The sequence below is a fragment of the Oxyura jamaicensis genome, chromosome 2, assembly GCF_011077185.1.
Source record: "Oxyura jamaicensis isolate SHBP4307 breed ruddy duck chromosome 2, BPBGC_Ojam_1.0, whole genome shotgun sequence".
Lineage (NCBI taxonomy): Eukaryota > Metazoa > Chordata > Aves > Anseriformes > Anatidae > Oxyura > Oxyura jamaicensis.
This window is the reverse complement of record NC_048894.1, coordinates 83,371,528-83,397,109: the sequence shown is the minus strand read 5'-3', so window position 1 is coordinate 83,397,109 and position 25,582 is coordinate 83,371,528. Positions and strand designations below refer to the sequence as shown.

Genomic DNA, 25,582 nt, shown 5'->3' with positions numbered 1-25,582 from the left:
AGTGCTCTTGATAACAACTTATTTAATCATCCTGGTTTCAGAGCTGAGGAGAGATCACAGGAAGTGCCTGGGGAGCAAAGTTGGAGATTGCCCAAAGAAAATGGACCCACCCAAAACCTATCAACTCCAAGAACAGCCTCAAAAATGAAGTGACTGCAGATCAATGTGTATGTTGTGGATAAGGGCAGCAAGACAACCTCAAGCTGTGACCTGACTCACTCAAGTATTCCTGATTTCTCAGAGGACAAAGATGGTTTTGGCCCGATTCCCTTATAGTTGGGAAGTTGTGAGTTATTGTTTTTCTTTTTTTTCTTTTTTTTTTTTTTTGTAGCTTACAATTGATAATTAAAGACAAAAAGCACCTAATAGAATTCCCCCCAGTAAATTGCTTCTTTACACTGAAATTAAAACTGTCATGAATTCTGTTTTGTCTACAGCATGTCGTTCAATGCTCTTGCTATTTTCAAAGGTAGAGTCCTATTTTTTCCTGGTATTTTAAAACACACTACATGAATATATTACTTTGTGCAACATTAAATATTTACATGTTTTTCTTTTGACCCTCTTGTATCAACAGAATTCAGTCTCATCTCTGAATCTTGTAAGATCAAGGACAGAAACTCACTCAGGAGAGCACTGGGGGTGGTAGGGAGAAGAAGCGAGGGAAGGAAGATGTAACCAGAGCTACAAAACTAGAAGCTGGGCAAGAAGCCCTTCCTGGAGCAAGGCAGGTTCTAGCATGGACTGAGGAGAGCTGTTAGGAAAGCCTACAGAAGGGAGCTGAGAAGATGAATTGAAGTTTGGATCCAGTGGGGATCTGGCAACATCTGGTAATTAGGCAGTCAGATGAATCACCGCGAAGCATAAAACATCTTAAAGAACCGCTGTTATACATCCAGATAGAGAAATAAAGGCAGAATTCCAGCAAGAAGGCAACTGTTGCACATCTAATTCACAAGTACCTGCTCTGCAGAGAACAGCCTGAGCAAATCATAGTGCAGACAACATCTCAGGGAACTTGGTTGAGGTGGCTGCAATCAAGGAGCTCAGAGAAACAGAGCCCATGAGTAGCTCTCTCAGAGACACTGGTGAGCAGTCTGGTTCCAAACATGGAAACCCAGTCCCTCTGAAAAAGAGGACGATCAGACTGGTAGGGGAGACTTTTGGAAGTATCATAAAACTAGATCAAGTCCAGACTAACACCCACAAGATTATGAGGCAAGAGGGCATTAGGCCAAAGAGGAAACAGATACTGTATCCAAAGACAGTCATGCACCCTTCTGCTCTGGAACTAGGGACCCCTGACAGGGAAAAGGTTGGTTGTTACAGTGGGACTGACACCTAGCAACTAGCGGACAGGCAGGTGAGTCTGCAAGACCAAAAGACACTATGCAGTGACTTGTTCACTGGATGTGAGGGTCACATGAAGGGCACAGAGGTTCTGGATCTCCAGGTGAGAAGCACTGGAGAGAAGCCTCCACTTCTGCTCTCAATGGGAAACAAACACCGGGAACAGGGAAGACAGGTTCCAGAGGCAAAATCTAGAACCCTGCAAGGAAAGATGAAGACTAGGTCTTCCATGTAGCAGTGCTCATATAGGCCTCACAGGACTGTAAACAGACAAACGCAAAGATGTTTGGCTGAAAAGCGTGGTTCACTTTTTCATTAGGGAGTGGAGACATTTCTATATGAGACACTAGATATTGAAAATGATGCTTCTACTGAAGGGACAGAGCTCATGTGATACTTAAGGGAATCAACCTATTAGTATTTCAAATGCAGAAAGTCACAAGAACTTCTTACTTAGGAGTGGTGGTGCAGGATGGGTAGAACGTGGTGGCTGCAGAACAGCAGCACACAGTGTAGACTGAGACATCAACTATTAAAGAAGACAAAGAAATAGTAAAACAGGAAATGAAAAATTGTCCTTTAAACAGGGCTCCATGAATTGAGCCAGAATAGGTACGCATGCCTCCACAAAAATGCTGGAAGCCTAAGAACTAAGATGAACTAGAATGTCCAGCCCTAAAAGGCAACAAACAAACAAGGATCTACATGCTTAGGATCTTGAAGGAAAAATGGTTGGGAGATGTAAAAGGAGGACACAGTATATACAGGCAAAGTACAACAGCCTATGGTAGTGATGCATGATAGAGCGTTGTCTAACATTACACCAAATTACCGAACTCACCACCTCAATCTCTGTAGGTACTGACCTTGCAGGATTCCACAAGGAGAATCTAGCATAGGATTCCCTGACCATTATCCTGACTCTAAGACAGGTTGGAAGAGATCACAGCAGCTGCAAACTCAGTAAATACACAGTAACAAGTGACTTCACTTCTATGTAGAGTGGGTGAACATCACACCAGGGTATAACAGAGATATTAGGTACTCTCAGTGACTGTTGATTGCAGCCACTGCTTAAGGAGTCTTAGAATCATAGAATTATTTGGGTTGGGAGTGACCTTAAAGATCACCACGTTCTAAGCCCCCTGCCAGGGGCAGGGACTCTTCCCACTGGACCAGGTTGCTCAAAGCCCCATCCAACCTGGCCTTGAACAATCCCAGGGATGGGGCATCCACAGCTTCTCTGGGCAACCTGTGCCAGTGCCTCAACACCCTCTGAGTGAAGAATTTCTTCTGAATGTCTAATCTAGACCTACCCTCTTTTAATTTAAATCCATTCCCCCTTGTCGTGGCACTACACTCCCTGACACAGAGTCCCTCCCCAGCTTTCCTGTAGGCCCTCTTTAGGTACTGGAAGGCTGGTATAAGATCTCCCCTGAGCCTTCTCTTCTCCTATGCTAAATACCCCAACTCTCTCAGCCACTTTTCACAGGAGAGGAACTCCAGCCCTCAAATCACATCCACAGCCTTCCTCTGGAGCTGCTCTAACAGGTCTGTGTCTTTCTTATGCTGGGGACCCTATAGATGAAAGCAGTTCTCCAGATGGGGTCAAATAAGAGCACACCTGTTAGCTGTGCTTCTTTTGATGCAGCCCAGGATAAAGCTGGCTTTCTGGGCTGCAAGCACACATTGCTGGTTAATATTAAGTTTTTAATCCACCAGTTCATAACAGAAGTGCATAACAGAACATGCAACTGGTGATTTTGCTGGCATGCAAGCTCGTTTGAACTCTTAACTGAAGAGCCATTCCATAGCAGTGACTTCGTTTCAACACCCCTACGTAAAAAACGAAGGCAAAAATGTCCTCCATAATCTCACTCAACTTCAGAGAAGGAAACTACATAAAAAATAAGATTGCTTAAAAAAAATCCACACCTTTAGAAGGGTAATAAATATGCTTTTATCTCCACAGGCAGTATGAATCCTCCTTTAGGACAGCAGAAGGGGAGCCCTGTAGTACTGCTATCAGAAGAAGCTTGAGAAAAGCTAGCTACAAAGGACCTAAAAAGATGAGAAAGGTTAATTTTCAAGATGTGCTTCTGAGGTCTTTGAAAGCTGGTTGTTGAAAATGTGCAGAGGTTAGCAAAGTTGGAATACGAGGAGAATTCTAGAGTGGGCTTAGATCATAAGCTCGAGATAGGCGTAGTTTTTTATCTCACCTAAAGAGAGAGAAAATAGTAACATCCATCCCAAATATGGAGTGGCAGAAAGGAATTCAGAGGGCACCTAAAGCAGAGTGTATCATGTCCATAAGATGACTCAACAATGGAAGAACCATTTGAACGGAGTTGATGCATACCAGCAGGATAGTATTTAAATCATTCTAAGTGTGCTAAATCAATAAAAATCTAAGGGAGAACTTTAGGAATTTTTATGCATTTCTTATTTCATTTTGAGAGCTGAAAATACTTTATAAACATTAACTTACTAAGATGCATAAAACAGTAGGGTTTAAGAATGCAGTCACCGCTGAATTAGAACAGTCACCTAATAACTGCCTCCAAATGCTCATGAAGAGCATATCATTATCTATTTCAGCGTAAGGCATGAATAGACTTTGGGCTAGCTAATATTCTAATAGAAGAGGGAAAAAACAAACAAACAAACAAACAAACAAAAAAAAACCACTACTCTTACTGACTAAAAAGCATCAGTCAGGGCTTTAAATTTTCTCTCTTGGCTGACACTCCCATACCATCATTCTGGGCTCTGATTCAGCAGATTACTCAAAAGGTAAAGACGCTCTCACCTGCTGCATTCCCAGTAACATTCCTAGAAAGGCTTTATCTGAACACACATCTGGCATGTCCTTGCAAAAAAAATGATAAAATCTGAATCTACTCTACCTAGTAGGAGGAGACAGCAATACTACAAGTGAGAAACCCATTAAGAAGGGTTTTGCTAAACTGATCACCATTTTCTAATGATTGTTTTGTAAAAACATACAGAGAACAGTAAGGAACTCTAGACAGTGACCAGGATTTCCCAATTTCCTATGAAACCAGCAATCATCAAAATTTAACACAACATTTACAGTAGCTAAAGATTATGAAACTGTCTGAAAAAAGTACTGCTGCAAAACAAAACAAATGGAAACAGACAAAAGGAAGGAAAGATTAGAGAAAAACTGTACAGATAATAAGCTAGCTGAGGAGTTCAGTCTCTTGGTACTTTTCCCATATAAATCCAGAGATTTATATGATTTGCATGACCCCTAAAGAATTCTGTAGTCAAAGTGTCACTTGTTCATACTCAGCAGTTGTATGGCCAAAGCCAGTATCTAAATCCATCTGAGACTGTATAAAAATGTGTGAGACACTTCTTAAAACCTTTTACTGAACTTGTTCTAACTACTGACTGCATAAGATAAAATGAGACCATTAATATATATTAATCAGTGAATATAATTTAGAAAAAGGCAAACTGAAGTGAATGTACACTGACCATCATGCTGTGACTGTTAACAAACACAGTATTGTAGCTACTCTTTCTATCTTGTAGTAACTACTTTTTATTGAAATCATATCCATGTATTTCGTGAAACTCAAACATACGCTTCCAAAATATGCTCAGAATATACATTCATCCCAACTGAATGCTCTCCTTATAACTTGTTTTAAAAAAGGACCCAAACCCTCCATGACCGAACATCTTACTAAACTTTCATGATTACATTGGGCAGCCACAAATTTGGAGCCTCAACCCTACCTCTCTTAAGTTGATGTGCCCCAATCTCAGTTAATAGGCTGTGAGAGGAAAGAGATTAAGATCGTTAACTACCATCTTGAGACATGAAATCTCATGTACTGCAGTTGAATTAACCTTGGGTAGTATCTGGAACCCTCAGCATTGAGCTGGCACACATTTCAGAATTCCATAAGCCTCTCTGATTTTAATGATTTTGACCTGTATGATAATGTCACACTTTCTTCTTTATTTTGTTAATTTCACAGAACTATACAGACATAAACTAAAAGTATGTAAACAACTAAATCTAAGATTTACTTTCAAGGTCTCCTGTATTTTGTATATTAGAATATTTTTATTTTAAATAAACCATAACATGTAGAAATCTGAAAAGCAGTTCTAACTTGGATGGTCCTTGCTTGAACTCTCATTATGCATTTCCTGTTTAATCAGGCTGGTTGGAGAGGAGACTTGATGATTCCAGGGAAATACCAAGACACAATAATTCACTCAGAACAATACTGGAGAGAACACTAGGTCCCTGACAGTCCTTGAACTGCCAGTGATTTTTTTTATCCTAAGAGGCAAAAATCTTACGGATGTTTTAACATTTTGTGAGTGACTGAGCAGTTGTGGCTTAAGGCATCATTGCTTTTGAGAGACAACCGAAGAGCTGATAGAAAAAGCCAAAATATGAAGTTGAAAATTATCAATAGGGTAAGTTTATTAATCTGACTGGAGAAAAAAAAACAACCTTAAAAACTCAAAAAGCAACTAAGAGAAATACCAAGATTATCTATATTATGTTTTTGAAATAAAGAGGATTACACTAATTAATAAATGGACATGAAGCTTGTCTTTTCAGTAATTATTTACCTATTGTTATAGTACATTATAAACTGTTTTCACTTAATTACTTAAGTTTTATTTTTTTCGAGTCAAGTACATTTTCCAGTTTGTTCATCTCCACTTAGATACAGAGCAAGATGCTTTAAGATGACAATCAAGAGTCCAACCTCTGCTAGCAGCTCCACGATTTTAAGCAATACAAAGGTCACATACAGTGGTAATTAAATCACATCAGAAATTTATGACAACATCTGCAACCTAGAGGTGTTTTCCTAGGTAACTACACTCATGAATCTGTAATTGTATGCATCATGAATTAAGCTAATTTCTTAACTGCATGATAATATTATTCTACAGAAAACCCTGTAGAAAGTAACTCACAGAAATCTACCAAAGTGCTGCGTAGACAGCTGTCCAGCTTAATGTGCAGTGACTGTTTCTTAAAAAAAAATCTTCAGAAGAAATTGTAACAGGAGTACAGCATGCAATGGCTGCTGAACTTCCCTACAGGATTGATTTAAAAGAAAACCATTTTGGTATCAACTGTTTTGTTATATCTTAATTTGCTGAATCTGAGTTTATTATTATCAATTTAACATTTAATGAATTCATACTTATTAAGGTATTAAGTTAACATTAGTTGGTAAGCTCTAAGAAGCACTTGTTCAATATATACACTACAGAAGCAAAGTTTTAAGACGTTATAGGGAATAAAGATAGCAATATAGACCATCACATATCAAGCAAATGTCAGGTATAATCAAAATGCAGCAGAGATGTCCATTATTCTATTGATGACATCTATGGACAGTTTGAAAGAAATCAAAAGAAAAAGATGAAGATTCAGGTGAGCAAGGTAGATAGATCACAGTTTAAGCTGTGAAATTATTCTATTAGGTCACATTTATTTAAAATTCTATTTTATTTTTTTTTTTGAAAGATAAAACCCAAATCACTATTCCACACAGTATGGAAGCAGTAAGGAAGAGATGCATATTACTTGCCATAAAGATACCTGTTGCTGAAATCTAGCCCTTCCCAAACATATGGGAAAGTCTGGTCTCTGCCTATTCCCCAGGTTCAGTCCCCACAGTACTGGTGGGCAAGTACCTGATGTCTCAAAGAGCATCAGTTCAAGAAGCACACTTGGCATTCTGGGCTGCTGGAAGCCATATACAGTCACACCACAAGCTAGCTTCATGCTGGTCAGCTGCTGTGTGACTTATCTCTTTGCTTTGCTGTTAACTGTTGTTCACATTTTTAAACAGATTCAGATGCCATTTGCACATTGCCAAATGGCCAAGTTTAACGGATGCCTGTAGTCACTGCTCTACTTTAGAGTCCAAAGTACTTCATTAACCATGCTCATAACTTCCTGGAACATCCTTCCAGCTGTGACAGATTCTCCCATGTGTGTTTATTTTTTCTCTTTTTTCCCTGCAAAGTTTGAACATAGCCCTTAAAGTTTGATTATTATTATTTTTTAAATTACTATTTTTAAGTGCAGAGGAATAAATTACTGACAACACAAATAACTAAAATTAAGAAGCCTATGTCCCCTCAAAACTGTCACAGAGTCCAGTAGCCTTCCTTAAAATCGCTATCTAACATGCTTCCTCCTCTTCTGAGAAGCAGCAACATGTCTGTATAGGAAAGAGCTATTACTCCTCTCTTCCTCAATGAGCTGATGGCTCTGCAATCCAGCTCTTTATGTTCCCATCCCGCAGCCAGCAAGGAGTCCCAAGAGTCTCTTTTAATACCACTATTTCCTATGTGAATGTCCCCATCTTTAAATAAATAAATTTAGTTCATTTCCCCCTAATCATATTAGTTTGCAATTTCCAAGTGAAATACTGTTTTGCCCTTCCCTTCTTCCCCTCTCCCCCTTCCTTTCTCTCCCCACTCCTTCAAGTTGTGCCAAATCGCTTTGTCCTCTGTCCTGACTCGTAACTACAATATTCTTCAATTTATAAGAAACAAAACAGAAAATTAAAGTTAGCATATGCTTGTGCTCTTTCCAGATTAATAATGAAGACAGAGTGGAACTGTTCCCAGCATCAAGCTCCTGGCACCATATGCTTTGCTGTCTATCGCTACATTGCTGTTTTTTTTTTTTATTATTATTCTTTAAACAGCATTTATATTTTTCCCCTATAAGATCGAGCTTTTATTTTAGCTACTCTGAATTCATGACAACATCAAATGGTACACAGACACACAAAGACTATATATCTTCTAATTTCTTCCAGACAGGCCATATTTTTCTAATTTGTCTCCAAGTTTGAAGAGTATTACTGAAATAGTCTTCATTTTTCCAATGCAACAGCATAAATTTCACACAAAGAAACAAAACATGGACGAGATTCAGTTATCACCGGAAACCTTGTTCAAGCTCCTGAGAAAAATCCAGACTTGTCCTTACTAATATTCACTTGTAAAATTAAACAAGGAGAATGAAGACCAAACAACTGATTTATTGTTAGCATTTTATCCTCATCTCTTGTCAAAGGACAATGGTGCAACAGACAGAAAAAAGCCTCAGGTTTTAATAGTGAACAGACCAAAATTATATACGGTAGCTTAACATATAAAAAGTTTGAGGAACTGATCACTGAGCTGCAATGCAAAAACGATGTGCACAGGAGATGGAAACAAGGACAGGCTACAATGAATGCATGCGGAAATACTGCTCAGTCATACATGGGTGCCATTAGGAAAGCTAAAGATCAGCTTGAGTTGAGATGTGCAAGAGGTGTCAAAGCAATGAAAACAGCTCCTACTGATACACGAACAATAAGGAGGAGGAACAAGGAAAATGCAAGCTCACTGATAAAATGGTAATTGCATGTACAGATAAGGTTGATGTACCCAATGCTTTTGTCTTAGTCTGACTAAAATCAGCTTCTGTAACATGAAGAAGAGATGGCTTTGGGTGTGGGCTGAACCTAACGGCAGCCTTCCATCATCAAATAGGAGACCACCCAGAAGAATGAGCTAGGTTCTTTACTCAGGTCCGTGTGTGAAGGATGAAAGGCAGCAGTCATCAATTGAAACAAGAAAGGCTCTGACTTGAGGTAAGGAAAAGATTGGTCAGTAGGAGGGGAATTAAGCAGTGGAAGAGGTTGTTGAGGTAGGCTTCAGGATCCTCGTCCTTGGAGGTTTTCAAGGAACATCTAGAGAAGCCCTGAGCAACCTGGTCTAAATTCAGTACTGATGTGGCATTGAGAATATAGTTGGATTAGGACCTCATGAAGTCTATTCCAAGTAGAAAGATTTTACAATTCTAACCTGAGGCTCTTTTCAAGAAAGCTCCAAGCTAGTAATTAAAAACAAAACAAACAACAAAAAGCCTCACAACAAAACCCACTACTGGGATAACCATCTTCAATTTTGTCCTACATAAAGTCTCTCTAGTTAGTTAGAATTAACATTACATTTTCAAGCAAATGGTCTTGGTGCTCGTATACTGCTGAATAATTAATACTTTACTGAATTGGTTATTACCGTTTTAATGATTCTTTGAATTTAATGTTTACTCCACAAGATACAAAATACTGATTTCTTCCCTCTATGGTGGTACATATTTTCTAAAGCAACATGCAAGTAACATTCTCAGCTTTTCATCCTTTAAAAGTAAACATGGTAGGAATAAAGCTATTTTTCTATTTAATAGAACAGATAACAAAATTTTAAGTCCATTTTTTTCCCCCTTTCTTTTTGAGAGAGAAAAAAAATAGAAATTTCCTTAACATAGATGGCCTATCTAACCACATCACTTGTATGCTTCTAGGTTTTTTGGCCAGCACAGGTAAAGAAGTAAAACTAATTAAATGTGTTCGTTTGCCTTTAATTTCAGAGAGATTTATGGACTACTCCCCAAATCCTCATTCTCCAGTCTTTGCAGAAGCAAATTTCTTGAAATGAAATTGACTAGTTGCATAAGGAAGGACTATTAACATGAGAAAGGAAGACCAAGTACTTCCCAATTCAAATGTTTCACTTTCACAAGTATGTTTGTGTCATCTATAGATAATAGAACAGGCAAGAACTTCAGTCTATTTTTTATAGACTTCACTCTGTTTTTATAATTAAGCCGTGGGTAAAGCGGAAGAAACTGCATGGTTTATTTCTTCTTACTTTTTTGTCTGTTTGTTTTAAAACAACCCAATTATATCACAGAACAGAAAACTCCAAAGCTACTCAGATGTTCTGTGCAATTGTAAGCACTCACAACACTAAGGTAACTTGCTCAATGGGATCAGAGTGGCAAAGAAAGATATTAAGAAACCTAAAACATCTTTGTGTCATAACAAACACTTCTTCTCTTGATGATTCTTTGGCCTATTGAAGAAAATAAGTTCAGCAGTAATCGATATTTACATTTTCTCACATGCACAGAGAGAAAAACAAGATATGTAAAAGATGCTTAAGTTTCTCTAAGAACGTTTAATTCCTTAAGTATTTACACAAGTGATTTACTACTGGAATGTAATGTACATAGATGCAGGTACCTCAAAACTCAGACCACCACATAAGCTCAGTTGCTTCTTTACCTATGTTCTAAGTAAAAACTTCTTTGGATTCCTAAAGGTTTTCAGCACCTGGGGCCATAACATGGGCTCTGTGGATACAGGACTATCTAATGATCTAAGTTATAATTTATATTTATCCGTAACTAGAGTCTTTTAAAATGGAAGACTGCAAAAATGTTTTAGTATATTTACCATTTAACTATTAATTCCCTTATAAAGTACTGAGGTGTCTTATACATTCTACCTTAATGGAAATTAAAATTGCTTTGAACATGTCAAATATGACAAAATATTATGATAGTACACTAAGTTAATCTTGACCTTTTCTCTGTCTAGCTTCTGCCCATGTTGTGTCAGCAACAATGTTGAAAGCAAGAAGCCAACATAGTTTTCCTAAATCACAGAGATCTTTGCTGTCAGAACTTTGCGATCCACTTCACCATAAACTACTATGGTAGTGGAATAGGGTATGAATTATGAAATGCTGATATCTGACCAACAGTCTGGAGCTGTCAGCTAGCTACTATACCATGTACCTTGTAATACCTGTCTTATCTGTGTTGCCTTTAAGGTTTGCTCCTTAGAGATAAAATACTTTAATTAAGGATTTGCAGTCCTGTACATTTAGTTGCCAAAAGACTACTGAAAAAAAACAAACAACAAAAAAAACAGGATTTATTCTTTTAATCCTTTCACACAACAAGTAGTTCAGAAGCAACAACTAGAAATGATAAAACTAAACATTCATGAAAGGATGTCAATACTCTGAGATCCTTGGCAAGCATGAATATATCCATCTGTAGTACATATATCACCTTCTGAAACTTTCTGTGATCTGTCCCCATGCATAGCAGTCAAGCAATTATAAATAGAATTAAAAAGCCCGTTACACAGGGAAACATATACTACAACCCTAGAGGAAAGTAATACATCTCTAGGTGTAGCTGCAGAAAGGTTTGCTGTATCTTTGTTTAAAGTACAGATCACAGCTGCTGGAGTTGTCTTGCATCAAACACAAAAGTCATTCATGCTGGATGCCAAAAACTTTTGTGTTAGTTTCAAGATTAAACATTACAGCACGTAGTTATTAATGTTGGCAGAAATGTTTTTCTTATTTTATTTAGAGGGGACCATGCAACCCCCAGAACCATCATTATTTGCTCTACAGACATATTCCTATCACAAACTATTAGGTTTACACTCAGAATGGGCCCTCAGATACACTGGTGTTGGGCAGATACAAGTGTGACAAATACCAATAAGTACTGCAGGGAAGTAAAGATATCCATAGCAATATATTAAAATCTAAAATTTAATGTATTAAAATACATTAAAAGAACTTTCATCTGTGGGTCTGAATGAAAGCTTTGCTTTTTTCAGCTGATGTTAATGCCTACAATGAGTGGAATTTACCTTTCATTCTCAAAAATGACATCAGATTTTTCACCCTTTTTGGTCATCCTGTGGTCTTCGTAACTGATGTCAAAGTAGCAGGCCTGCATGGTGAAGCTCTCTCTAAGACAGAGGGGAAAAGGCTGTCACAGGTCTCTTGTACATGGCTTGGGGAATCAAGTCTGTAGATCAGAATACAGCTCAGAATCCACTTCCAGTCAGGCTTTACAGATTTTCCCCATGCATTCATTACCCCAAAAAAGCATGCTGCAATATCACACCTGGAACTAAACACCTATTCTAGGTTCCTAATACTGGTCTGCTACCTAGAAAGCAGCTGTGATCCTTGATGTCAAAAACAGTAGCCTTCATACCCTAACCAGCAAACCAGCAAGCGTGCATAGAAGGTTAGACTGCTGTTGTGAATACCCATCAGCTAGAGTGGTAGAGCACAGAGCTGTATCTTGAAGTCCACACACTGCTGGCAATTCCTGTCAAGAGACATCATGCTCTGTTATGAGAGAAGTCTACCCACCAACAGTAGAGATAAGCTCTTTAAAAAGATACACCAAAAATTATTTCACCAAAAATAAGCCATAGCCTGTACAAAAAGAACCAGATGGGGAAAGGACGCAACTTGCATTTCCATAACGACTAACTGGAAATGCTTTGTAAACACAGCATTAACTGCATATGCAATATATCGTTGTTACTACAGTGGCATCCCTAAATAGCACCAATGGGATCTAAGCCTTGTTATAAGATGTACTCTATAAATGTATATGCAAAGACATAAACCATACTTTAAAAAAAACCTTTCACCTATTACAAAATATCAACTACCCCAATTGACTACAACACAAGGAAAGAGAACAGATGGTTAGGATGGCAACTGTAAACAATTTTTACAGATAGCTAAACTGCTCCTCATTATATCGGTTTTGAAATCTTCTGTTACGCCTCCACAATTTACAGTACGTAGCCCCCTTAACTGCCCTGTAAAAAAGTCTATAGACTCTGATTCCGATCAGACACCTTCATTATCAAGCCGAGTTTCTCCTTGCTCCTTCTGTTCTTTCAGAAGGCATGGGAAAAGGCTTACCTTAGTTACTGCATGTATTAGGAAGAGACCAGCCAAAGTAGCAGATTAAGTAAAATTTACGGTAGTGATAATGATTATGCTTCTCTAATGTCTTGCTTTAATATAGCCTCCTTGCACAATAGTGAGTCTTGCCTAGTATCTCAGACAGCCTTTGTGGTTGTGCCTCAAGTCTCTCTCCTGTTACAGGGTAAAGGTGGCAGAAGAGCACCTGAATGTTGTCTCCTCATTTCAATGTCACTGTTCCCTATCATTTTTCTGGAACTTTTAGAGGAACACTTAGCGGTCAGTTATGAAAAACTATTAAAGCTATTAGCATTTTCATCGTTTCTCTTTACCAATGAAAACCTAACAGGCTAATTACTACCTTGTAGAGAAAATTGATCGTTTGTTACCTACAAAGTACGTTTCTAGGTGGTGATCACCAGCAAAAAGCTGAAAAGCAATATTCTAATGTAAGAGCTCAAGTCTCATCTTTCAGAAAACTAAATATGTAAGAACTCCATCATACATCATTAGTATTATGTTCCCCTCCCCCTCCCAGTAAAAGTCACATTTTAAGAGGAACAACATGCATGCCCAAGCCCAAATGGGACAGGTACAATGTTAGGACTGTACTATTAGGCACCTAGCAAAAACCATGACTGCAGCTGTGACATGCACAAGGAAAACAGAAATGAGTGGAAGCAAAAAGCACTATTTACACCCTATAGGGGTATAAAACTAGATCAGTGAAAGGGGGAGGGCGATCTTAGCATTAATTTTTAGCCATTGGCAACGTTAGTGCATGGAAGGGCTGGTCCTTGCTAATCATGTAGGGAGCGTAATTTCCATGTTGGTCCTCACTTGCGCAAAAGGTCTAGACCATAATTTCAAAGTCTACCAAAAAATCATAATGTATACAGAAATTAAACATCTTTGTAGACATGCCCTCCGCATCCCCCCATCACTACATCTGTGTTTGCCTTCAAGGAGCAGAACAATATTAGAATGAAGCAGCTTGCTAAAAAGAGGTTAAGAGCAGCAACTAACAGTTTCTGTAGCATCTCTCAGGGTTTAATACTGTTTAGGACATTATACTGAAGTCTGATGCAAATGAATTTAAATTAAAAAGAAGTATCATAACTAAACAGCAGGGAAAAGAACAATCAGAGGTTAATGAAGTCTTCAAAAAACATGGAATTGTTTAAACAAGGGAAAGAAAATATCATAAACAGGTTAAACACTGAAAATGAGGCAGATTAAAACAGTGGTCAAAACAGTTGCACAAGAACAACTTTCAAAAAGGTATAAAAGCCAATGATAAATCCTTTTTGAAATATATATCAAGAGCCAAAAACAATCCTGATAGCAGGTGTCCAAAACACAAGACAAAAAGAATGTTCCTAAAGATGAAGGTGACAGCACAGAAACTAGACATTCATTATTTCCATGCTCAGTGTGGGGAAGTTCAACAAACTCTTTGTAGGGACTTCACTGAGAAGCTGTCTCAAATTCAATGCCACAGGAAATGCTAAATAAATAAAAAAAAAAAAAGGGAGAAAAAAAAAAAGAGAAGCACTGCATGGGAACCACAGGCCTGTAAAACCTTAGTCAAATTTTAGAATCTATTCTAAAAAACGGAATCAGTGAACACATGCAACCACACAAACCACTGAAATCTTGTGAAGATGTGAAGGAGCACTCCCTCTGACAGAAGTAATTAAGTAAACCTTAATAAAATGGAAGAGAAGCATGTCAAGGAAGACTAAAACTTATGAAATGGCTTCCACAGCAGACGCTACTAAGTACCTGGGGGATGCCTCAACCTGGAAAAAAAAAGTTACAGGATTTGCAGTAGACAGCTACATAATGATGACTGGCATGGAGAAGGGGAATATGGATCTACTGTCTACAATTGCTTCCAGTACAAGAACTAAAGAGCACCTAGTAAAACTACCAAGTGGAAGTTTCCATAGAAGTTTTCACACAAGGTGCACATAAGCTGAAAAACCTACTGCACGACGGGATGCTAAAGCTCACTTGTATTCAAAGGAAAATTAGGAATGACAATTCCACAATGGAATACCAAGTGCAAAGCTGCTACGTTTCTTGCTAATGATACCTGGTGGGGGGAATGGAAGAACTTTCTGCACAACAACGGGCTTGCTGTCCCCTTCTCCAGTGGTTTTATTACTGGTGTCCATCACAGAGGGAATACCAGACTCAACAGCCCTTTGATCTGACTCAGAATTCTTATAATTTCAGTTGCCCTTGTACGCTACGATAAAAGACAAATCATGCAGTATGTGCACATTTGAATACACATCTGAAACCTAATAAAGACAATCTTTATCAAAGAAAAAAGAAGGATGCATAAAAGATCTGCAACAGAAAACAAAGAGGGAAGTTACCATAATATTTAATTGCGCACTTTTAAAGTGAAGTTTGATTAGCAGTCTCCTGACTTAAAAAGGCTCTCTAAATTGACTTCCCTCTCAGGTCTTATGTGGCAGCTGATTTTAATAACATCACCATTAGTAAATGCAAAGCCTTATACAGCATGATGCTGCTCTTCCTTGGCTGTAGTTTTAAGTTCTGCCAGGCCAAATGAATGCCTGTAACATGACATTTATAAAAGCATACTTGTTACCTGGTTACTTGCATCTGTGGAACAGTGATGACAGTAATTGTCTAAGGATTTTCACCGTAATTTTACTTACACAATTGCTTGCCAACACTTCAGACAATTCAGTCTTACTCTTCTGACCACTGAGCTGGGTCTTCCTTTATCTTCTCCTCCAACACCATTCGCTATTTCTTAAGTTATTGTGGCAACACACAATCTTAGTGGACAGCATGTTTCCTCATATCTAGAATCTAGTGTTTTTTTCAGCTGCCTTCTCTTCACCAATGGTTTGAAGTGGACATCAAAATTTCCAAAGACTTATCTAAAGTGAAGTAAGCCTGGGAAAAGACCAGACTCTGGCAGGAAGTTGTAAGAAAATATTCCTTTCTCCCTTCACTGAGGGACTAGTCTGAAGCACAGACATTCTAAGCAAACTTCAGAAATAGGCACAGCAAATACACCTCAAGTACAGTGATGTACATCAGCAAATCCTTCTGAAGAGAAACAGGGTTAAAACCTCAAGAATAGCACCCTCCATACAAGCTTATGCTGTTTTCAGGACTGCTCCTTCCTTATTTGTCTTTACATCAATAGCAACGTGCCTGTAAGCGTAAAAAAGCTGCACAGACTGCCTCTCCATCTAGCTGTATACATACCATTAGTACATCCATCTGTACGAAATCTTAAAAAACTGCTGTATGGTCAAGACTTCTCTTAGAAAGATTTTACATCTTTCTTGTAAAATAATTTATTGCAAGACTACTAAGAGCGTTGCTTTAGGAAGTTACGAAAGTTATCCTTAAACTGCGACTGCAAACAAAGGTATAGCTTATGAACATTGATATTTAGTATCAATAAGCAATCTGAAGAGGAAAAGCAAAGGAATTGCTAATGGTGCAAACCATTGCAGATATGCAGATAATACTCCATCAGACCCCTCACATCAGCTGACCTCTTTAGGACACTGCTCCAGCAAGAGATGCTAAATCCATTGTCTTGACTTATAGCTTCTTCTTCAGTTTCGATTAATCTATTTAGAAGGCTTGGCATTCCTCATCTTTTCCTTACGTGTGTGTGTGTATGCACACACATAAATGAGGGAAGGAAAAGAACTAGAGCCTTGACAGTTTTCCTAGAAGCTGAAGACAAAGTAATATTCCTTCCTGAAGGCCCTTCAGAGACAGATTTTCTGTAAAGATGCCATGTTCTTTGTCTATCACTGCCTAGAGATGAATTTTGGCTAGGAGTCTTTTTTGCTGAAAAGTGTGAAGAGCTTGAAGAGGTTTTTTTGACTCTGGCTTGAGAAAATGTTTGGTCAGTGATGACTCTGCTAAACTGAAAGACACTGACTCTACAGCAGCCATCCTGCATGGATTAAATGGCTGTGAAGTAATGATGAAGCCCCTACATCTTCCCTGAGCAGAACAAGGGTATACAGGCTGAGGAGTGATTATGGCAAAGCTTCTCTGCTTCAAATCCTGAGTCCTCATAGAGCACCTCTTCTGATTGATCCTCTTGCCACTGGTTAAGCAGGAAAGAGAGGCTGTCTTGTAAGAGGCCTCAGCATGTCACAATAGCTCAGAACAGGCAACTGAGGCCCTACAGGATGAACTATTTTATTTCAACAGCTGGAAAGTAAAACACTTACCAAATAGGTCGCATAGGAAGGCATTCTTTTCTACAAAGCAACAAAAAGAATCAAAAGATGATAATGAATACAGACCAAGGGCATGCTAAATGGAGATTTGGTAAGTGAAGTATGAGAAAAAAAGTTAAAATTAAGAGTTTTTTTTTTTTTTTTAAATCAGAAGAGTACAGACTCATTATGAGTCTGCAGAGCAAGTACTGCCTGAATATCAGACAAACTGTAGGGTCCACCTATAACCTCTCAGAGGAATTCACTACATTGTCTCATATTGGTTTCCAACAGGCATCTTGAGCAGGCTAAATCAAACAGCAGGCGATGGACGACAGCAGCTAATTCTTGTGTGCTATCTAGAAAGAGGCATAGCAGTTGTTGGTGTCTGTCTACTCAGGTCATTTTCTCTTGCCCTTATTTATGTTTTCATCTATTCTTTCCTGGCTTTATGGAGATCTTGGCTCAGCCTGACAAAACTGCATGTCTTAAAGCCAGTTACTAGGAAGGAACCTATCAGCAGTGTTACACAGTATTATGCTAATACAGGTCTACCAGATGTGAGTTAGTTTGTGTGACTGGGGTGCTCTATCTTTCTCTAACACTAGCCTCTAAACAGGAGTCAGCATTTTTAATTTTCTTCTCATACTAACTTTGCACTTGATCCTCAGTTCTGGATGAATTATGAAGATCTTACTTGTCCTCAAAGCAGCAATATCAAACTGTAACAAAAGCAGCTAAAATTCTAGCCATCCTCATCTTACTTGTTTCTCCAGAAAGGCCAGTTAATACTAGAATACTGTCCAGCAGATTCCAAAGATTCTTTTTTTTGTTTTTCAATATATAAACAACCTCACCTCCTATTTTTACAAAAAAAAGAAAAAAAAAATCCCCTAGTGACCTAAAAACTACAGTTATTGCTAGAATTTTGAGTGTAGGAAGGCATAAAACCATCCAGCTTTTGGTCATACACCAAATTTAGACTCATAGTATTACATTTTTAGTAGTTCAGTGAACAGACTTTGTAATAGTAATGATGAAGCATTTTAGCTTTGAAATAGCACACTAGAAAAGGAAAACCACAGATCCTTTATGCCAACCACCCAATCAGCATATAATGCTTTCATTTTAGGCCAACCCCCTCTAACCGTGGCCCAATTTTGTGACATGTTTAAAATGTTTCTCATCAGCTATGATGGCCTGGTTGCACACAGATCCTCCACTGAATCTACTCCACTTGTGATAGTATTTGTACACATGTACACTTGCTCTTTCTCACTGAGGAACAACCTTTGGAAAAGTCAAGAGATATAGTGGCACCTACACATTATGCACTTACATTCAAGTTTGGAGGTCACATAATTATGTCAGTCAAAGCTGAGAGGCAGGCGGTGTAGCAGGCATGCATTTCAATTGCAATTACTGAGGTGGTGTCCTACCACTGTAGCCCAAAGACCTGAAGTCAGTTGAACCTTACCAAGTCATCACACAAACATACCAGGTGGCAATGACTTACACAAAGCTTCACTTCTCTGTATCAGAGCTCAACTCTCCTCTGATGGTGTCAGAATAATCCATCATTCTGTAGCAATTTATCTATTTCCTCTCTTTATGATGGAATAATTTCTGTGGCTAGGATATTGTAGATCAGTTATGTTGCTACCTTAATAATGATGTAATCAAGATAGGAAAACTAGAAAACAATTCTGTGCAGAATAGCGTGTTAGAAAAACTAAGGTAATCTTAAGAAGTTCTCCATAACATTTTGCAATAAACAGACAAGAGGCCACACAGCTAACAACTTGCTAAGCTCCCAGTCTAAAAATGTGCAAGCTTTATTTTATTCCATGTTGTATAGTATAATGAAAGTAATTAATGCTTTGGAATTTATAAACAACTGTAACCCATATAAGGTAAGAAATGCTCAGTATAGGACAAGCCATTTTCCATTCTGGATTTTATATAAACAAAGTGTGTAAGCACAGCACAAAATATACTGAGGTAGGAGGGTGCAAAACAGGCAGATGATTGGGAAGCCCCCTAGGGGAGTTTATTTTAATACAGATCTTGCACTGTACACCTGAATATCAGTGTTAGAAAAAAATAAATTGTTTTATCACCTAAAAACCCAGAATGGCCTCCAAGGAACAGGATAAACTCTGCTATCCCAGAGGATACGAAGGCAATTATAAAAAATGAAAGACATTTTTTTTTTTGATCTAAAGTCTAGCTCATCTTTGTCCATCTATGCAGAGATATGGATATCAGAAAAAAAATGAGCATACAACTCTCATGGATAATTTCCAATGTGCTATATGACAAGCTAGTGTTAAGTATTATGGTTTCTACTTTTCAAACGAGCTGACATTTCCATCCTGCATAGCAAACATTCTTAGCATCAGAACTTGTACCAGGAACACAATTAAAACTGCCAATTTTTTAATCAAGTCAGTGTTCAGCATTTTTACTGTTAGATGTTATCTACACTTCTGCATTTAACCTGTGGTCAAAATAACAGATGTAAACATAAACCCAACAGTTTTGAGCATATGTGAGCATAAACCCAACAGTTTTCTGTGAAAACTGGGCAACAAGTTTTCATATGCAATGCAGTTGTTTTTTCACCGGTAGATATTATAATTACATATGGCTGAACAATGGAAATTTGGAAGGCAAACCACCAACAACCCATTCATTCATACATCAGAAAATCGCTATTCTTGAACCTCTATGAAGATGTAAAGTACCCTTAAAAGACAAGGAGAGAGTTTATAATTATACACTGTCAATCAATCTAAAAAATTAAGAACAAACAAAAAAGGCTTCAATAAGGTACTTTCAACTAATTAAATAAATCCCAAACAAGATACTTCAAGCCAATCCCTTACCCCACTTCCTATAACAATATGAACAGTTACAGGAAGAGTTCCTCTTGATGCATTTCTCTAGTAGAGAGAATTACTAATTAGAAGTATAAAGTAATATGACATCCTACCTGTGACAATAAGTTAAGTCTAATGCTACCTAAAGAAATTTCAGAGGAATTTTCCAATTAACAGATAAGGGGATTAAGGGAATAGGTAAATATCACTGGGCCTGAAGCAATCAGTGACGATAAAAAAAACCTGTAGATCACAGATATGCAAGCATGTCTGAAGAAAAACCTATCAAGAACGCATGAAAAGGGCTGTGTAAAAATCTGACTTCTCTCAAAGTACTAGAAAGAGAACTGTGATATGTATCAAAATTTAGTATGTATAGCAATCAGGAAAGCAAAGCTTTGTTTCATGGGTAAAGTTTAAACATAAATACCTAAGCAAAAACTGTTAGATACTAAATTATGACTTGGTTTTGTGCTTTACAAGCCAAACTAGATCTTCAGATGCTGGCATTGCACAGCAGTGCCATGGCCATCCTATCGCATGATGTAAGCTGAGCTCTGCACTAGACAGCACAAACGAAAGATGAGGGGTGCCATATGACCCCCATCCCTTCCTTTTCCAAAGTTCTACTTCTAACTCCTTTCATCACATCCTTTCTTGGATTTCTAGCCTAAGTCTGTCTCTGTGATGAGTACACACTCACACAGATGCACGCACATATATTTATCACTTCCTTAGTGCTATCAGTCTTCTTTTGAAGATGACAGTGGAATGTAACATTGATAAAATTTGCAGAATTGGAGCCAATCCATGCTAGAAATAATACGCTATGTAAACACAGTCATATATTCAGATACCATCCTCTGGAAGTCTTAGAGACAGATATCTTTCTTTCACATAAAACAAATACATTTTCTTAACAGAATAGTATCATTTTGAGAATTCAGTAATCTCAAGAGTACGCATAAACTAGAGTTTATGTTGACAATTCAAAGTATATTTCAGCTAAAACTGCCTCACCTACCCATAGAGATAGAAACTGATAGACTCCTTCCTCAAATTGCTTTGCAGAACAGTTTTGGTTCTGCACATTGTTATCAAAACCCCGGCTGCTGAGCTCAGATTTGTATTATATTACTTATGCTGCCTGCCCAACAGTAGCAGTATTATAAGCTTACATTTAGTCAAAAGTGGCATCATCTTCAACACTAGGAACTTAAAGGGAGGTTGAAAGCAATTTCCGTTCTATTTTATATCTGTGGACCAGTAAATTTTAGAGCATTTATTGTAAATCATATATTATACTTCCTGTCACAGATGAGTTACAATGAAGTATTCCAATACAAAAGGTAAATGTTTAGGGATTCATCCTCTTAAGAGGCTTATGCCCTTGGGAAAATGCTTCCCAAATTTCCTTTGTGTTCTTACACATTATAAAACAAACTTTGAAAAAGTGAATAATTTTCTCCCTGATCCACCTCTTACTTACAAGAGGTGGATCACACATTTTCACACCTTTTCACTTATTTTTGCATGGGTGTAGAACCTTCAATAAACTGTAGACCTCTTCTTATAAGACTGGTGAAGTTATAAGACTGGTGAAGTACTTATGCATTTATACAGTCTAGTCTTCAAAAAAGCTGGGTAAATTAACCTCATTTAAATACATTGGTATGAACCAATTTAAAAAAGCAAATGATTTGCACTGTGAAAAATAAGTGACTTCCAACCAATATAGGTTACTCTGACAGAGATTTACCAGAAAAAGTATCAATTTCAACATCTTTTTGATATAAAACTAAAATAAACTAATTTTGATTATGCAGCTTATTCCTAGCTTTGCTACTGATGGCACCGAAAAAGCCTTTACATTACTGTGATTGACTTGGTATTAGAAGAAATACTCATGTAAGAGACTGCAAGCAGGGATTAACTTTTCCTTCACCTTAAAAGTGGTTTGTTATTGCACCACCCTTTACTCCCAACCCAGACAGGCTCTGTGGAAATGAACACTGGATTGCCAGAAACAGTCACGATTTGGGTGTTTTCCTCCTTCTCCCTGTTACATTTTATTTATTATACTGGAAACAAACTTTGGCAAATAGTCAGTAGATGAAACCTTGTCAAATTAGTAGTTACTATTTCACCAAAAAGTGTAAACTGTCATCAAAACAGTAAATTTTAAATTATAGAATAAATCAGCTTGTGAGGAAGAAAGCCATCCTATATGAAAGTGCAGAGAAACCTCCCACTCTCAGCATTTTATACTTTCTAAATTCGTATATTAAAGTCCTGAGGTACCGTGCTCAAATTCAAAGTTCTCTCTATGCTCAAATTCTATTAAACAAAAAAAAATTTGTTCACATACTTGAAAGTACAGCATAATGTTCCAGAATGCAGACTGAAATGCAATTGCACAGCTTTTTTTAGTCACAAAAAGCTGTAGAAGGGTATATTTGTAACTGAATACGTATATGTGCATTCATGCATATGCATTCTTACTGAATACATCTATAATATTCTTTGACTATAAAAAATAAAAAGTATAGAACAAATTCATTTTTTTCCAATCAGTGGATACACAAAATCATTTAGCATATTTAAATTATTTTGTAAATTCAGAATGAAAACGCAGAGACAATTCATCTCAGAACACATTCAAATAACTTGAAAACTGCAAACACGGAGGCATGCCATATTTTAAATAATTCATGGTTTTGCATCAACTTCAACTTTACTAATTTGTTGCAATGAGAACCCTTCCACCCCTCAGCGAGTGCCCTTCCGTGGGGAAAGGCAGACGTGATTGCATGTTTTTGTTTATTTTTCAAGTGCAGAATCCTTTTGCAGGACTTCCAAGGTTAAGGAGACAGTGAGCTTGATATATCCTAAAACAAGTAAATGGGACATTAAGCCACTGCTTTCAGGTCCGCTTGAATTCTGAAAATATTCACTAGCTTTCTATGACAGAAGATTCCTGATACCTACCTTTTTAACATTTTTTTTTCATATAGCTTTCCATATAGCATACTGTAAATTCTGTGACTGAATTCCACTCTTACTACAATTTTTGAAGTGGTGGGAGGAAGACAAAAAAGGCATCGCCTCCTAGGACCCCACAGGTAGCTCAAACAACCAAGTAAATCAATGTGAAAATATATATATATATATATATATATATATATATATATATATATATATATATATTTATCTACAAAACAAACACTAGCCATATTCTAGTCAGCTTTTGTGCACCTCCTAGTCAACAATATGCTATGTCTACATTCACTAAGATGAGCTTTTTTTTTTTTTTTAATTACATGATATACAACCTGTAACGTTGATAAATAAAATTCAGGCATGTCTTCCACTACTGCTTCCCAGAAACGTGATACATACTGAAACCTGCTCCTGTTAAACTAATCCATAAGCAATTTGTAAGCAGCAGCTTACTATCAACACTCACAGCTTCATCTACCAACTCAAATACATTTTTTTTTTTCAATAGACCTGCTCCAGAAATATCCTAGCTCTGCCTGCTAGAACACTGTCAATGAGGAAAAGTCAGTCAAATAACAAACAAGATGGGGACCAAAGTCTGATGCAGCAGAAACGTACTGTGCACAGGATAGGAAGGAATACACCCCTCAGGGAGTATGCATCTTTCTTCCACTACCAAATTTAGGTTGCAATTTGCTTTATGAGTTGTTCTGAATGATGAGGAATTAAGTCATACGGTCTGCAGCTGAGGTGCTGCCACACTGCCTTCTGGGATGTACATGTGTGTAGACGAGCAAGAGTTCAGCTTCACCCCCCTGGCTTCTCACAAAACTCTGTGCAGCCATAATGAAATTCTGGTCCGAATTTCTCCTCTTTCACAAGAGAAGTTAGCAGTTATCCCAAGAAAACTAAATTTGCATCCTGTTTTGTGAGGGAAAATAAGCTCTATGTGTGAAGAAATGGGACTGAATGCCCCGTCTAAGCTCATAGAATGCTTTTGAGTTGAAAACTGTGACAGGAGAAAGCTGTACACCCGGGCATGCAGAACATTGCTAGAGGCTCTAGCAATAATAAGAAAGGGGAAAATAAGGGCAGACACCAATTTCCATTCCAAGGAAGTGTTATTTGGTGGGGACACACACATGCCACAGTTTAACCAAATGCTAAATGCAAACTTTAGTGTCCCACAGGTCATACTTAAATTTGAAGAATTCAGAAGTCAAGGAGCTAGAAATACCCCTTGGGATTACAATAGCAGGAAGCAAATTTACCACTAGGAATACTGCTCTTGGAGTTCACATGTAAATCTACTTCACTGTAGCGCAAGTGTTTTTCTGCTTCTTTTCCCTTTGACAAATTTAGAAGAAACATTTTAATGTCAATCTTCTGACCATTTTAATTCATACTAGTTTTATATCTGTCACTCTACTACGTATTTTTAGTTACTTGTTAAAGATCACTCAACTACATCTAGTTAAAGTGTCAAACAAGTGAACATGACAGGAGGAAATTATCTATTCTAAGGACCAGGGAGACTGAATTCTTTGGCGTGCAGGTGAGGTTCACACCAGGGGGATTCTTCACTTGGTTCTTGTTAGGTTTGTATTATTTCAGGGTGACATTCTCCAGCACTCCTCAGGAAAACCAGAAAACTGGTTTTCGTCACTTTCCCTCGCTTCTCAAGCTTCCATGGAAAGCATTATCCTCTAAGTCTGCAAAACATAATTCTTCATTAAGATTGATGGGAGTCTGCTTCCTGCCCCAAAGAAGGAAGCATCTTCTAATGCGATGTAGCATGCCATCATTTAAAATTATTCCACTACTCCTCAGTACAGGGGATTTGAGCCCTAAATAGTAAAAGTAAAACCATAATCAGGAATGATTGTTCTTAAAAAAATAATTGCTGCATTCAATTCAAACATAAAAATCCCATAACAAAAAAGTACTGTATCTGTCAACAATTAAATCTCATCTGAAGAACAATTTTGCATATGTCAAACTGTTGTTTTACCAAGCAAAGATTTGTTCACAGATAGAGAGACTAAAATGCTAATTAATATAGTCTCCTCATTAAAGTTTGGGTAAGTTCAGGTCTCATTTGTATGTCTTCCAGGAAGAACAATACCTCCTAGGAAGCCGATCATCTACAACTAATCCAAAGCCTACTTATTCCCTTGCCTCCTTCAAACTGAAAAGCTACTTGCATTTTTTTATCATAAACCCAGGCTAAAAAAGATGGGAACTTCAATCTTACATACAGGTTTTATTGGGGTAGAGCTTCCAAATATCACACTGTTAGTAAGATGCCAGGCTTTCTTAGACATATCAGCTGACCTAAACCAAGTTGGAGCAGTCCTTGTCACTTTGGAATTACACTTCCTTAATGCAAGTTTGGGTTCTTTATATAATTTACATGCTGAAGTATGATGCAGCACATCAGTCTGCTTGACAGAGGTGGCCTCCACCCTTACAATCACTGAATCAGAT

At 37.7% G+C, this 25,582-nt stretch overlaps 1 protein-coding gene across 9 annotated transcripts in view; it reads right to left on the bottom strand.

Moving 5' to 3' along the window:
* Window positions 1-25,582, bottom strand: part of CTNND2 (catenin delta 2) — a 647,710-nt gene that overhangs the window by 197,770 nt on the left and 424,358 nt on the right. For 7 of the 9 annotated variants that reach the window (XR_004748506.1, XM_035318757.1, XM_035318750.1 and 4 more), the window contains one exon: window positions 11,892-11,993. The exons of the other annotated variants lie outside the window; for them this stretch is intronic. Coding sequence is in view for 6 of the 7 variants with exons in the window: in XM_035318757.1 (XP_035174648.1) it covers window positions 11,892-11,993 (102 nt within the window). In the remaining variant the exon portion in view is untranslated. The remainder of the gene's footprint in view (window positions 1-11,891; window positions 11,994-25,582) is intronic. 9 annotated transcript variants of the gene reach the window in all.